The sequence below is a fragment of the Coffea eugenioides genome, chromosome 11 (assembly GCF_003713205.1).
Source record: "Coffea eugenioides isolate CCC68of chromosome 11, Ceug_1.0, whole genome shotgun sequence".
NCBI classification, from domain to species: Eukaryota; Viridiplantae; Streptophyta; class Magnoliopsida; order Gentianales; family Rubiaceae; genus Coffea; species Coffea eugenioides.
This window is the reverse complement of record NC_040045.1, coordinates 41,176,908-41,191,991: the sequence shown is the minus strand read 5'-3', so window position 1 is coordinate 41,191,991 and position 15,084 is coordinate 41,176,908. Positions and strand designations below refer to the sequence as shown.

Genomic DNA, 15,084 nt, shown 5'->3' with positions numbered 1-15,084 from the left:
CTCAAAGACTGGAAAAAAAAAAAAAGAAGACTGGAAACAAGTTAGCTGCTTGGATGTCAGCAAGTCCAAGTCTTGTGCAACGATAGTATCTTTCCTTTTAATTTGTAATTATTTACTTATTTATTTGTTCTGTAATTGAGAAGGAGAATGGTACTGCAACGGGCTGAGAATTAGATTGCCTGGATTCTGTTCCAAAAGAGATTCAGGAATTAAATAGGTCGACTTCCATAGAATGGTTGAACAACGTGGGAAGGCATGGAAAACTTTTCCTTTGGATTGCTATTTTTAAAAGTTTTCGTAGAAAAATGTACTATAGCAATTTAATGTATGTGAAATTCAAATGTGATTAAAAAATGTATTCATAAAAAATATAAAAATTTTTCTGTAAAAAACGACAATCCAAAAAAGATCAGTTTTGCATGGAATCCATCTCAATGACCTCCAACTTAAAAAAGAAAACAAGTTAAATATATTAACTGAGCCAACTTGTATTGTCTTGGTTTCAAATTTACAGTTTAACAATTGTCTCTCTCTTATTGCTACAACACAAGCATATTTCCCTTTTCGCAAGATTAAAGTGTCTCGTCTCAATGCTCCCTTTTCCAGCCCTAACCCAAAAAAGGCTAGATAATATCATAGAGTCATTCATTCAAAAGGAGCACCAAAATATATACACATAAAAAGCATCTTCACGTATCTTTCTCCATTTCTTTGTGGGTCATTGTTTGGTCGTTTCCCGGAAAAGATCTAAAAGCTAAATTTTGGCGCACCATGCTGGTTGTTATCTACAATGAAGTCATCTACCCCAAGTAATTTATTTATTTTTTTTTTCAACAAACGAACCCCAAGTAATTTATTGCTTTCAATGATTAATTACTTTCGCTAGTCTTTCACTTGGCCATGTATTTTATGAGTAAATTTTATATATACTGTGAGTGTATACATCATCATGAATGACATATGAACAAAATTTTAATTTCAAATTCAAATTTTACATATATATTATATATTTAACTATGATAATATATACTCCATATTTTATTGTTAAATCGTCATTGTCTAAATCAAGAAAAAGAACCCTTTTGCATAGCATTTGTTGCATTATCTAATATCTACTGGCAGCGAGTAGCAACAAATATTATTTGTATTTGGTAACACGGCAAACAAGACAGAGTTTAAATTTTAACCTGAGCCGATCTAATGCTTGATTTGACCAAAAGACGTAATCGCTAACTAAACAATTATTGCAATTGACAAAGCCTTACTGTGCAAGGCGAGTTGCCAGTTTTCCTCGATAAAAGGTAGGTCTTCTGGGGCCTAGAACATTTGCACTAGCTTCTTTATTGGCAGCTTGGATTAACTGAAAATTTGTGGGAATTTTACAGAAATGCAGGAAAAGGGCAAAGACCAACACTATACAGAAAATGTGTTGATCTGAATGAAACAGGGGAATCCACTTTGGCCATATTATGCATCTTATCATATTTACATATTACAAAAGCTAAAGTAGTCGAAGAGAGAATCTGGAGAGAAATTAGCTGGTAACATTTGGTTGAAAAATGCCTCCAACAGTGTCAAAGTTATCAGTAACTGATGTCTGGGGGACTTTGACAAAGTAAAAAGAGGTAAAGAAAGTTGTTACAGAGGCAAGAATGCCTAAAAATTGGCTCAAGTTAGTCTTCAAGTTTTACATGAAGTTATTGCTCTCGAGGCTGTTGTACAGGATCACTGACTTCGAATCAAAATTATAATGACTTCAGTTTAGCAATCTTCACAATTTAATTGTTCCTGGATCCTTTTACCTTCAAGAGAACATGTAAACATAATTCTGGATCATCTTCAATTCCTGCATGAGTCCAACACAGCAAGGCTATAAACAATTAGCTTGGCTTTCCAAAAAATGTCTTTCTAATACCTTGGCTATGAAAGAAAATTTTCAATTCAGTCTCATCCACTGACTCGGTTAAATTTTCCCAAGAAATCAAGGCTCTTACATAATGGAGAAGCTTCTGTGAGGTGGATATTGTTTGATTATGGCTCCCAGAGAGAGGAAGAGACAGAGATAAACTCCAAATTAATAGTTACTTCCCCCTTCTGGCGAAGGCAGAAGTGGAACTATTCTCATTCCATTAATTTTTACATTACTGTATTTTAAAGACCTGTCGATGTACAAGGACCAAATTACCTTAAGGACCTGACCTCTTCATGAATCAACCTTTGAGAGGAAGGATTGAATTCCAAAAACAATAAAAAGAACTCCACCAGAAAGTGCGACCTACACCCAACATTAACTAAGCTGTTAAAACAAATGAAAAATAAGGTAGAATAAGGAGAAATTAAAAATGAAAGTAACTCACCATTTTCTCAGATATCTGTTTTGCCAAACTTTTTCCTCCTAGGACAGCAGCTGTTGTGCACAAAGCTTGCCCACTGTCAAACAGAAAGAAATGGGATAGAATTAGCACTTCCAAGGCTTTCCTTTGACCGTTAGATCACGTGTCAATGAGAAAAAGTATAATGCTGCTTGAAGTTGCAAAAGCATTAACAAAGGAAGGGTCAAACCATAGGATATCAAGAAAGCTTACATGATCCCGCCAAGAACAACACCAAATGGATTCTCATCCGCAGCCAAACCAATGGTAGCAAGCTGAAAAATTAGTAATTTGTATGTTATTCAGGAATCAAGAAACAGTTTTGTGGTCATCAGAACAAATACAGTTAAACCCAACTCTCGTCGTCATGCATACCTGACTTTTGTCACCCCATTCCCCGAAAAACGTAATTGAAAATGCCTGCCATCAGTTGCAAGTTAATAGTGGGGAATCACATACTAATTTCCACAATCTAAAATTAACAGCCTACGAGAACCAAAACCTTTAGAAGGATGGGCGAGAAGAATTGAGCAAGAATTGGCTGCTTTTGCTTCTTCAAATCATCATCAATCTGGGAGATGCACATAATTAGAAAAATAGAATCTTGGAAAAGCACAAAGTAGTGTGGTAGCAGAACCACTGGCATTCTACATCCAATTCCCAATTGAAGACAATACAATGAGCCAATGAACCTGCAAACATCTAAATCTTTGATACATTTACACAGACCCCCCCCTTCTAACTAGTTTATGAGGAACTACAGTATAGTTAGACAGGCTTTAGTGAAGTCAAGGCTAGCCTACTTTATAGGACTTAGTGCAGACAGATGCACCTAAAATTAGTCGGAGTTGAACCAACTTTAGGACCAAAATGAAAATCAAGTTCCATTCGAAGAGGAGATGTGTTGTACTAGAACAAATCTTATCTCGTCCCAATTTTAAGGATCCCATGGCTAAGTGGTCTTAATAAGTGGAGGTATTCATCAGAATAAGATCAGCAATGACAATACCTTATTCTTCTCTTTAGTTATTCCACCGTTGGCTTTGAAATCGGCATCCTTGTAAGAGAAAAGTTATCAAGGACGAGCGAGGCAAGTTACTTAGTAACAGGAATAACTTACTGAGGTGAAAAAATACAGTCGCATAGTACAGAAATATACCAGTTTTGCTTCAACTTCAGCCAATTCTTCAGCCTCCCTGTAACAAAAAACAGCATAGGGACCATCAGTGTGAAAGTAAATAAAATGAATGTAATAATATTAGGCTAACAATATATAATTAAAGAGAGATTGATATGTCCAGAGAGCAAGGCCATTGTTTCCCCATCTTAAAGTGAGGGGTTGATCTACTAGCCCCATTCTACTCTCACCTCTTCATCCTTCTCCTTCTAAAAAGATACCATAAAGGAACAAAAACAAGAGCATTACCCATCATGAAATGCATCCCACAGCGACCATAGTCCAAAACCCAAAAACAGTAAAGTTGTGATATGATGAGTCCATGCACGCGGAATCTGCAGTCAAAGTTCAAGAAATTGATGAACAAATTATGAAATCCATGCAGAAACCATAGTTATTGCCAAAACCTAAAAGGGAATCAGTAAACTATGGCTTAGTATCATATATAGCAAAGGCTGTCATGTCAGGATTACTGAGGCACAGCATGTTTATAAAGTTTAACTTCAGAGTCTCGACATTCAAAAACTCCATCTTAAGGTTCAATTATGTGTCCACTTGTAATTACACTTTTCCCCTCCCATAGCCCACCTTTCTGATCCCAGACCAAACCAAAATGCAATGACATAACAAAATACTAGCATCTAGTGCCCCTATGGCATCAATATCATTTCAATCTTACCAGATTCGGAGCAGCCCAGCCAACAAGAGCAGAAAAGATAGTCATTACCTGGAAGCCGGAAGAAGAAACAAAATAAATTGTAGTAAGACCTAACAGTTGCAGTTATAAGCTCAAAGAATGAGTAGGTCCAAAAAATTCTTACAATTAGAGCTGAAAGGCAACCAGACAAAACCAGTCTTCTGGGATGGCGCATCGCCAAGATCTAGCAACAATCAGAAAAACATATAAAGACTTGGGCAACTTTTTAAGTTATTGTACCATAATAATATCATCTAGATGCTAGAATGTCATTCTGAATTTTGAGAGTGAGATTGCCATTGGTCAGGTTTAGATCTCAAATGATAAGAATTAAAACCTCATGCGAAGAGGAATGCTAGATGACTTCTGGTAAGGAAACTATGAAACATCATCCCATTGAAGACTTGTTTAAAACAGACTAGTCAGTTTAACAGGGAGGTGCCTGAGAGAATCCTGAAAAACATTGTGTAATAAATGAATTCAACTGGTTGGATCATGTTCAGCAGTTGTTAATCATCTTGAGCGTGTCGAACAAAATGATTACACTACTGCAGAAGATTGAGCTCATCTGATTAAGGGAGAAGGGGAAAGAGAGTTCAATTCAAACAAACAGACCTACTTTTCCAATCTTTTATGCCAGAAAAAGATGAATATGAGTCGCTAAACAGGGAACATCTTCCATATGGTGAATTTGATGATATAGCACGTGCATCCAACGTCAACAGCAGAGAATTTTACACTGAGAAAAGTGCAGAAAAGTAAGGGGAAAAAAATGCGATTCCCCAAATTATTTGGTCAATAGAAGTTTGTCTTCCATGCAAAATACAATCTTTGCCTGGAAGCCAAAAGATCCTTCCTCTTGGATAAGTAGATTAAATCTTTTTATGCAGCAGAAATGATTCATCCCTTCAATTCAGGAATGTGAGTTGAATATTATTTTGAAAATTTATTATCTCTGATTAAAGTTGCACGTCCCCAAGTGATCCGAGTCTGTTCCACATAGTATGCGGTTCTATAGGAAGTGAAATGCCTAACAAAAATGTGCTTCGCAATACAGTAATCCTAAATGCTAAAGAAATTTTGATAAGCACAAACTTGTACCACTTCATGGACAAACAGGCATACCCAGCTTCTCAGACACTATAATTGACAATCTATGGTAATTACCTCACTGGAATTAAGTTCCTGGAATTGAGACTTGGCTCATTTGCTCGCTTTTCTGTCACTGTCCAGAACTACTTATTTCTTTTTGACAGTCCTTGTGAACTGACAATGACTAGAAGCAATACTCCGAATGCCAAACTACAGGAGCGAAAAGCCCAATTCTAACAGCTTATTCAATTCTTTAATTCTGTACCACAAACATCATATGCCGAAATAAAACTTCTGGCCTAACATGAATAAAAGAGCATTAAGCTACGAACAGAAGATTTACGACCAAAACAACTAAAAAAATGCAAGCAAATGCTCATTACCAAGCTGAAAGCTCTTTGTTGACGATTTTTATTGTAATACCCAACTAATGGAGATTATTTTTTGCTTGTTCTTTAAAAAGCATCAACTACACCTTAATAGTCTAAAAGTTACAGGCCGTAATCTGGATTTGGACAAATCAAAAACAGTAACAAACAGAGCTGATGGTCACAAATAGAATGCAAACATTGGCTCATGATAAATGCAAGAATTCAACGACAGACTTATAAAATTGTTCCAGTCATCCCTGCACTCAAAAGAAACAAGTGCATGAGGTAGAGCATCCAACAACCGACAAGAAAAGGGATATAAACTTGCAACTACGAAGAAAAATTCAGATTCCTGAAAATGGATATAAAAACTTGCAACTTTAAAGAAAAATTCAGATTCCTGAATGCCCCTATGGCATCTTATTCGTATTGGTGGTAGGAATCTAGTTCCTCTTATTCTCTAAACACAGTAAAGTGAATTAAGAAAGCATCTTTTCCTTTCTGAATCGTATCCTTATTATTTTTAATCTGCTTTTCAACCTTTAAATGAAGATTTAAAAAATGACAATGTCAACATATTAACGATATAATTAAGGACCCATAGCCAATCATTCTTTGCAAATAATAACAGACATAGCTAATAAAGCCCCAATAAAATCCACGAACTCAAAACGGTAAAAGGAAAAAAAAAATTTTTTTTTGTAATTTTATAAATCATTAAACCACAATTAAGTTCCTCAACAGCTAGCTCAATACCAGCCTAAAAAACTAATCTGCTTTCAATTTCAAATAGCCAGAGGAAAAAACGTAATACTAATCCAGTAAATTGCCCAAAGAAAAGAAAAGGTCATATGACTTACCGCGCGGCGAAAAATGTTTTGTCTCCGATTTCGGATAGAACAGTCATCGCCAGCGACTTCGAAAAACCCTTTCAAGATTTACAGATGAAAACACATAAATTTTACCAACCAAAAAACCTTTCAAAAAGAAATAAAATCACAAACACATACAGTAGACAAGAGAAATGAAGCAAATTTGTGAAAATTTATTACTTGAACGACTGAGAGACTCATCTTTCTTCAAGCTGGCGACCGATGAAGAAAGACTGAAAGAGAATGGAAAGAGAGATCGAGAGCAAGATTTGTGGAAAGCGCGAAAGAGCTGAGGATTTTTCCTTTTTTGTTTGGTAGCGTGTGCTATATGCTACTAAGCAAGCATGCGTCTAGTGTGTGTAGTGTGACGAGTGGAGGCGAAAATTTTGTAGAAGTAGTAGTTTGTTTGGATGTTGTATTATATAAAAAGATTCTGAGATTGGGCAGACTTTAGAATTTAATTTTCTTGTTTACTTATCTAATTCTTTGAATATAATTGAATTATGAAATAGTAAATAGAATTGCGTCTTGTTTTTGGTTATTTAATTAGGCGTGTTGGTTAATTTCGGGAGGTGGCAAGAGATATTAGAATTTCATTTTATGAGCCTTAACATAGTGTTGTAGACTTTTAAGTTTGCCTCATAATTGAGAAGCTTTAAAATTTTTAAAGTTTATCGTTGACTTATACATTAGATAATACGTTTATTAACAATACTGATGTCATGCAGTTATGCTAACAAAGCAACTCTTGACAATTAAAACTATCATTGGATTAGTTTTTTTTTTTATAGCAAAACATATTTCATTAACAGATTGCTAGAAATCGTCAATAATCGTCAGTACAATTGATATGCATCGTTGCCCTAATGGCAGATAAAATATGCATTAAAATTGTAGATCTTCAAATTGATAGATATAAAAGATTTGAAAAATTAAGAACAGATTTAAAAAGTACTATCAATTTTAAAATTATCTCTTCATAAAATAAACCGTTGCAACCCACTCTATGCATATTGCAATCGTCAAATCTGCTAATCAACAGTTGTAAACTCCAATAAAGATGATGAGATCTGCCGACAAATCTAAAATAAATTCAGATCTAATAACCAGATTTGCAGTAAATTCAAATTTAAACAACAAAACAAAGAAAAATAACACAAAATCTCACTAGAAACTTCTAGAAGAACAAAAATTTTGACTAGGAACTCTAGGAGAAACAGAGATCTCTCACTAAGAAAATTTAGAGGAAACTTTATTAGAAAAATAATAAAAACGAAACCTATGGTGGTCTCTTTCCTAAAGAGAAAGGAATTCAGAAAAAAAGAACAATAGAGAGAAGTTGGAAAGGAGGAGCAATACAGAGAACTTCATCATTGGATTAGTTACATATGGTTGAATAACAAATCTACGATGAACTTAAAGTGGAAATCGAAGAAATGCCAATCTTCAAACTTTTAAGAAATTTAAAAAAATTTCTATTCTATTGATTGTACAACGAAAACTTCCCTTTTTTTTTTTCATTAGGCATTGCTCAAATGGATTGTCTAAAAATTGAGGAAGCACTAAAAGTGATAAAATGTTTATAACTGTTGTCACATATAATTCTTATGTAAAAAATGTGTTGTGGTACTAAATTAATAAGCATAAATCCACACTTCATGGAGCTATCAAAAAAGATCCACAAATAATGGAATTGTAAATCATATATCACCTTTGTGTATATGTCATAGAATGCTATAATGCTGAATTTTCTTTGTGCATTAAAAAAGAAAAAACTATAGTATCATACTTGCGTGTAAAGGTAGGTGAATTAAAACTTAGAAAATGATTAAAGAAAAAACAAATACCTAGAAGTCAAAAATTATTTGATTAACTTCACACATGTAAGTGTCAGTATGGGTATTTCTTCAAACAGCGAAAAGGTGCTAGATGAGTCACAGCTAATAATATACTCCCTCCCTTTTTTTATAACTGACGTTTAAGGTTTTGCACATCAATTAAGAAAAAAATTTTATTGTTTAAATCTATACACTACTTTCCTTTTATACCTTCATTAATTATCCAATTCATCAATGTTTTCTCTCACTAGAGTACTAAATGGTGCTGTTTTACTAGGAGTAGTAATTAAGAATTCTGTATTGCAAAAAAAAGAGAGATAAAAGGGTAAAATTGTGAAAAAATAATTAATGCTGCATGGGGATAGTAAAACGACAGATAAAAGTACTTAAGAGCAAATTTCTTAAACGTCAGTTATAAAAAAAGGGAGGGAGTAAGAGAGTGTGACTGTGGGAAGCATAGACAAGTTGACACACTAGTTTGTAAGATTAGTTTAAATTCCACAATTTATATCATCTGAACTGAATATACAAAGTTGTATTAAATTTGGCCAAGTATTAGACTGTTTTGTCAACAATATGGTTGACCACAGCCGATATGGTTGACCACAGCCGAGACTTCATCCAAATCCTCCTCCTCCATCTTAAAGACGACTTCAGTGTTGATCTCAACGTCTTCAGGCGATTCTCTGTTCATTCTTTGAATACAGAGGTGGTAGACTTCATCAGCGCGAGTCCCGAGTAAACGCCTTCTATCACAACAAAGCGTACCAATGTGGTTCCTTCAAAAAATCCTCATCCAAACTGGCCAATCTGTGACGAAAGCTCGAGAAACGTGACATACCTATCATAAATAAATCAAGTCATTGATGAATATATCTCTAAGCAAAATCTAGGTTCAAAGATATGTCTATTCATATAAATAACCAAGTTTAAATGAATGTAAGTTGAACAAAATAACAATTGATGAATATATCTCTAAGATTATGTTTGAAGCTATATCTACTCATATACTAGTATAGTGCCTCGTGCATTGTCTGCCCAGAAAGGTTTGATTTGTCTGTGCACAGAATAAAAGTAAACCGTACATACCACCTAGCGCTAACACCAAAATGGTCTACAATATTTATAGGGAGCTATATCTGCTATACACAAATGTTATTTTAGAACATAAAACTTTAAATGAAATCGCACTTTAGCAATATGTGCTATGCATTGGTCCGTACGTGTCTATCTGCGATGGGTCAGACATGCACTATTGCCTATAGGAAAATCAACGAAAAAATAGTACCATTAGTAGAGGCATACTCTACTTCAATGAACAAATGGGAATCTGTGGAGGTTAGGCCAATGCATGGATGTTTTTTGAAATGTTTTTGTAATATTCCAAAGCGTTCTAGGGCTTTCAAGAGTTTTGGAGAATAGTATAAAAGTTGTACATTATGCTACTAACCAAGCATGCGTCTAGTGTGTGTGACGAGTGGAGGCGAAAATTTTTTGAAAGTGTAGTTTGTTTGGATGTTGTATTATATAAAGGTTATGCTCCGTTTGGATTAGCTATTTTTGAAAATATTTTTAAAAAAATTTTATTGCAGCAATGTATATAAAAAATTTTACTATAAAAGTTTTTTGAAATATTTGATATATTATATGGATGAGATGTTTATTGAGTTATTGTGTATTACTGTAACATTGTATTTTGAAAAACTTGTTTTTGAAAAAATGGCCAATCCAGACAAAGTTATGAGATTGGGCAAACTTTAGAATTTCTTTTCTTGTTTGCTTATGTAATTATTTCAATATAATTGAATTACGAAATAGCAAATACCGTAGTGTTGGTCATTTAATTAGGCGTGTTGGTTAATTTCGGGAGGTAGCAAGAGATATTAGAATTTCATTTTATGAGATATTATTCAGTATTAGACTTTTATTTTGAGCCTTAACATAGTGTTGTAGACTTTTAATTTTGCCTCATAATTGAGAAGCTTCAAAATTTTTAAAGTTTATCGTTGACTTATACATTAAATAATAAGTTTATTAACAATACTAATGTCATGCACTTATGCTAGCAAAGCAACTCTTGACAATTAAAACTATCACTCTGTCCATTATGTCTGTCCAATGCAAAACTACGTAGTTCCGCTTGTTAATACTACTGATATGGTACATAACATTGAATGCATTTTTAGGGGGTGTTTGGGCTATGGCATCCATTAGCCCTCATTGGTCCCCATTGGTTCCATCGTTGATTTCAATGGCATCTTAATTTCAAACCGATAAGATTATAAAGAAAAAGACAACTGATCACAAAACGAATCTCACACCATAGTGATCCCTATGAAATATTTTAAAAAGCTTCAGCAAGTTCACTTCCAATAAATACAAGTCTCGTTGGACATTTTTTTGTAGTATGAACTCTACAAAATTCAATAGAATTAACTAAACCACCAATATTAATTTTCATACTAAAAATTGATTGGTGTAAAAAATGTTCGCACCTTTGTACAAGATTATCAAATCGAATGCATAACGTTTGTAAGTATTTCATTTTGAAATCACATGAAAACGTGCAATTATATTTATTTCTATCCATATATCATTCATTTTCAAATATAAATTTTTATTATTATTTTAAGATCCATCTTCTGCAAAAACGCAATTCTTGAATGATCTACAGATTTTGTCATACTTTGAACTATTGTTAGACAAATCTTAAATTTTAATTATGTTGGTATAATTTTTAAATTTTTTTCAAATTAAAATGATATAATCTTTTAATTTATTTCAATAACGTAAATACCGTGCGTAGCACGGATATTCATACTAGTTTTAGTGGGGAATGTGTACTTATTAAAGAAGTACTTATTAACTACTATTTTGTAGTAGTCCATCTGAAAACCCATGTTTTTAGGAGATGTATCGTGTCATTCGAACTTGCAGCAGAAGATGGCTCTACTGTAACAAAGCTGTGAATGGAGGTTCAACTGAAACTAGTAGAGTCAATGGTGGTGTGAATGAGTCTTCTGGTGGTTGTGGGGCTGGTGGTCTGGGTGTGAATGGGTCTTCCTGTAGTGGTAGCGAGGCTGTTGGTGTGAAGGGGAGTTCTAGTGAGGCTATCCATAGAGTGAAGGCTGGTGCTGGTGGGCGAGGAGTGGTAGCAATGGGGAGCTAATGGGGGTAGGCGTAATCATAGTAGTAATGGTAATATGGGTGCTGATAATGGGGGTGATGGTAGTGGTAATGGGGGTAGGGCTGATGGATGGTTTGAGAGGTTGGATAGGATGATCTTTCACCCGACTGTGACTATGCGTTGAACAATTTATTGTGGTGGTTTCACCTTGTTTGACCTGGCTCGCAATTTGGTGAAGTTCATGCTTGGTTTTGAGAGTGACAAAGACATCTTAGTTATGATTCAAGAGAGTGTCAAAAATCTAAAGTAAGACAAGGCAACACTTGAAGCTGCTTTGAATTTGGTGCATTGTCTCTTGTGGTTGAGATTCATGAGTTGAGAGAAGAAGTCAAAAAAGAAATGCTTGAGCTCACCAAACTATTGAGAATGATATTAAATACCTTCTCGTCTCCGGAGGAGGGAAGGTATCTATATGTATTGCAGAGGGGGTTTTGGATAAGGAACTTCCAAAATTATCAAAAGTCTAAATGCTATTTTAATAGAATTTTACATTTTTATAATTAAGAAATATTTATCTCTTAACTAATCCTATAACCGCTCTCGCACTTTAGCAATATGTGCTATGCATTGGTCCGTACGTGTCTATCTGCGATGGGTCAGACATGCACTATTGCCTATAGGAAAATCAACGAAAAAATAGTACCATTAGTAAAGGCATACTCTACTTCAATGAACAAATGGGAAACTGTGGAGGTTAGGCCAATGCATGGATGTTTTTTGAAATGTTTTTGTAATATTCCAAAGCGTTCTAGGGCTTTCAAGAGTTTTGGAGAATAGTATAAAAGTTGTACATTATGCTACTAACCAAGCATGCGTCTAGTGTGTGTGACGAGTGGAGGCGAAAATTTTTTGAAAGTGTAGTTTGTTTGGATGCTGTATTATATAAAGGTTATGCTCCGTTTGGATTAGCTATTTTTGAAAATATTTTTTAAAAAATTTTATTGCAGCAATGTATATAAAAAAATTTTACTATAAAACTTTTTTGAAATATTTGATATATTATATGGATGAGATGTTTATTGAGTTATTGTGTATTACTGTAACATTGTATTTTGAAAAACTTGTTTTTGAAAAAATGGCCAATCCAAACAAAGTTATGAGATTGGGCAAACTTTAGAATTTCTTTTCTTGTTTACTTATCTAATTATTTCAATATAATTGAATTACGAAATAGCAAATACCGTAGTTTTGGTCATTTAATTAGGCGTGTTGGTTAATTTCGGGAGGTAGCAAGAGATATTAGAATTTCATTTTATGAGATATTATTCAGTATTAGACTTTTATTTTGAGCCTTAACATAGTGTTGTAGACTTTTAATTTTGCCTCATAATTGAGAAGCTTCAAAATTTTTAAAGTTTATCGTTGACTTATACATTAAATAATAAGTTTATTAACAATACTAATGCCATGCACTTACGCTAGCAAAGCAACTCCTGACAATTAAAACTATCACTCTGTCCATTATGTCTGTCCACTTTTTCTGTCCAATGCAAAACCACGTAGTTCCACTTGTTAATACTACTGATATGGTACATAACATTGAATGCATTTTTAGGGGGTGTTTGGGCTATGGCATCCACTAGCCCTCATTAGCCCCCATTGGTTCCATCGTTGATTTCAATGGCATCTTAATTTCAAACCGATAAGATTATAAAGAAAAAGACAACTGATCACAAAACGAATCTCACACCATAGTGATCCCTATGAAATATTTTAAAAAGCTTCAGCAAGTTCACTTCCAATAAATACAAGTCTCGTTGGACATTTTTTTGTAGTATGAACTCTACAAAATTCAATAGAATTAACTAAACCACCAATATTAATTTTCATACTAAAAATTGATTGGTGTAAAAAATGTTCACACCTTTGTACAAGATTATCAAATCGAATGCATAACGTTTGTAAGTATTTCATTTTGAAATCACATAAAACATGCAATTATATTTATTTCTATCCATATATCATTCATTTTCTAATATAAATTTTTATTATTATTTTAAGATCCATCTTCTGCAAAAACGCAATTCTTGAATGATCTACAGATTTTGTCGTACTTTGAACTATTGTTAGACAAATCTTAAATTTTAATTATGTTGGTATAATTTTTTAATTTTTTTCAAATTAAAATGATATAATCTTTTAATTTATTTCAATAACGTAAATACCGTGCGTAGCACGGATATTCATACTAGTTTTAGTGGGGAATGTGTACTTATTAAAGAAGTACTTATTAACTACTATTTTGTAGTAGTCCGTCTGAAAACCCATGTTTTTAGGAGATGTATCGTGTCATTCGAACTTGCAGCAGAAGAAGGCTCTACTGTAACAAGGCTGTGAATGGAGGTTCAACTGAAACTAGTAGAGTCAATGGTGGTGTGAATGAGTCTTCTGGTGGTTGTGGGGCTGGTGGTCTGGGTGTGAATGGGTCTTCCTGTAGTGGTGGTAGCGAGGCTGTTGGTGTGAAGGGGAGTTGTAGTGGGGCTATCCATAGAGTGAAGGCTGGTGCTGGTGGGCGAGGAGTGGTAGCAATGGGGGAGCTAATGGGGGTAGGCGTAATCATAGTAGTAATGGTAATATGGGTGCTGATAATGGGGGTGATGGTAGTGGTAATGGGGGTAGGGCTGATGGATGGTTTGAGAGGTTGGATAGGATGATCTTTCACCCGGCTGTGACTATGCGTTGAACAATTTATTGTGGTGGTTTCACCTTGTTTGACCTGGCTCGCAATTTGGTGAAGTTCATGCTTGGTTTTGAGAGTGACAAAGACATCTTAGTTATGATTCAAGAGAGTGTCAAAAATCTAAAGTAAGACAAGGCAACACTTGAAGCTGCTTTGAATTTGGTGCATTATCTCGTTGTGGTTGAGATTCATGAGTTGAGAGAAGAAGTCAAAAAAGAAGTGCTTGAGCTCACCAAACTATTGAGAATGATATTAAATACCTTCTCGTCTCCGGAGGAGGGAAGGTATCTATATGTATTGCAGAGGGGGTTTTGGATAAGGAACTTCCAAAATTATCAAAAGTCTAAATGCTATTTTAATAGAATTTTACATTTTTATAATTAAGAAATATTTATCTCTTAACTAATCCTATAACCGCTCTCGCACTTTAGCAATATGTGCTATGCATTGGTCCGTACGTGTCTATCTGCGATGGGTCAGACATGCACTATTGCCTATAGGAAAATCAACGAAAAAATAGTACCATTAGTAAAGGCATACTCTACTTCAATGAACAAATGGGAAACTGTGGAGGTTAGGCCAATGCATGGATGTTTTTTGAAATGTTTTTGTAATATTCCAAAGCGTTCTAGGGCTTTCAAGAGTTTTGGAAAATAGTATAAAAGTTGTACATTATGCTACTAACCAAGCATGCGTCTAGTGTGTGTGACGAGTGGAGGCGAAAATTTTTTGAAAGTGTAGTTTGTTTGGATGCTGTATTATATAAAGGTTATGCTCCGTTTGGATTAGCTATTTTTG

The 15,084-nt window shown here is 34.3% G+C and overlaps 1 protein-coding gene across 2 annotated transcripts; it reads right to left on the bottom strand.

Moving 5' to 3' along the window:
• Positions 1–1,442: 1,442 nt before the first annotated feature.
• LOC113753317 (GDT1-like protein 4) lies at positions 1,443–6,943 on the bottom strand. 2 transcript variants are annotated; one of them, XM_027297440.1, is made up of 14 exons: positions 6,762–6,943; positions 6,570–6,637; positions 5,414–5,597; positions 4,371–4,430; positions 4,229–4,276; positions 3,799–3,884; positions 3,532–3,568; positions 3,382–3,429; positions 2,875–2,943; positions 2,748–2,792; positions 2,586–2,647; positions 2,358–2,430; positions 2,186–2,275; positions 1,443–1,846 (listed from the first exon to the last, which is right to left on the bottom strand). In XM_027297440.1, the coding sequence occupies exons 4-13, from the start codon at positions 4,419–4,421 to the stop codon at positions 2,204–2,206; spliced, it is 591 nt and encodes a 196-aa protein (XP_027153241.1). In that variant the 5' UTR covers positions 4,422–4,430; positions 5,414–5,597; positions 6,570–6,637; positions 6,762–6,943; the 3' UTR covers positions 1,443–1,846; positions 2,186–2,203. The 2 variants fall into 2 exon arrangements, with proteins under 2 accessions (XP_027153241.1, XP_027153240.1); XM_027297439.1 differs by lacking the exon at positions 5,414–5,597.
• Between the last annotated feature and the right edge of the window lie 8,141 nt (positions 6,944–15,084).

What these genes read in the sequence shown, in the direction of transcription:
- LOC113753317 (XM_027297440.1), bottom strand. Translation starts at nt 4,421, where the DNA reads ATGCGCCATCCCAGAAGACTGGTTTTGTCTGGTTGCCTTTCAGCTCTA. An exon ending in GTTGCCTTTCAGCTCTAATT is followed by an intron (nt 4,277 to 4,370) that starts GTAAGAATTTTT and finishes TCCGGCTTCCAG; the next exon opens with GTAATGACTATCTTTTCTGC. An exon ending in GTTGTTCTTGGCGGGATCAT is followed by an intron (nt 2,431 to 2,585) that starts GTAAGCTTTCTT and finishes TCTGTTTGACAG; the next exon opens with TGGGCAAGCTTTGTGCACAA.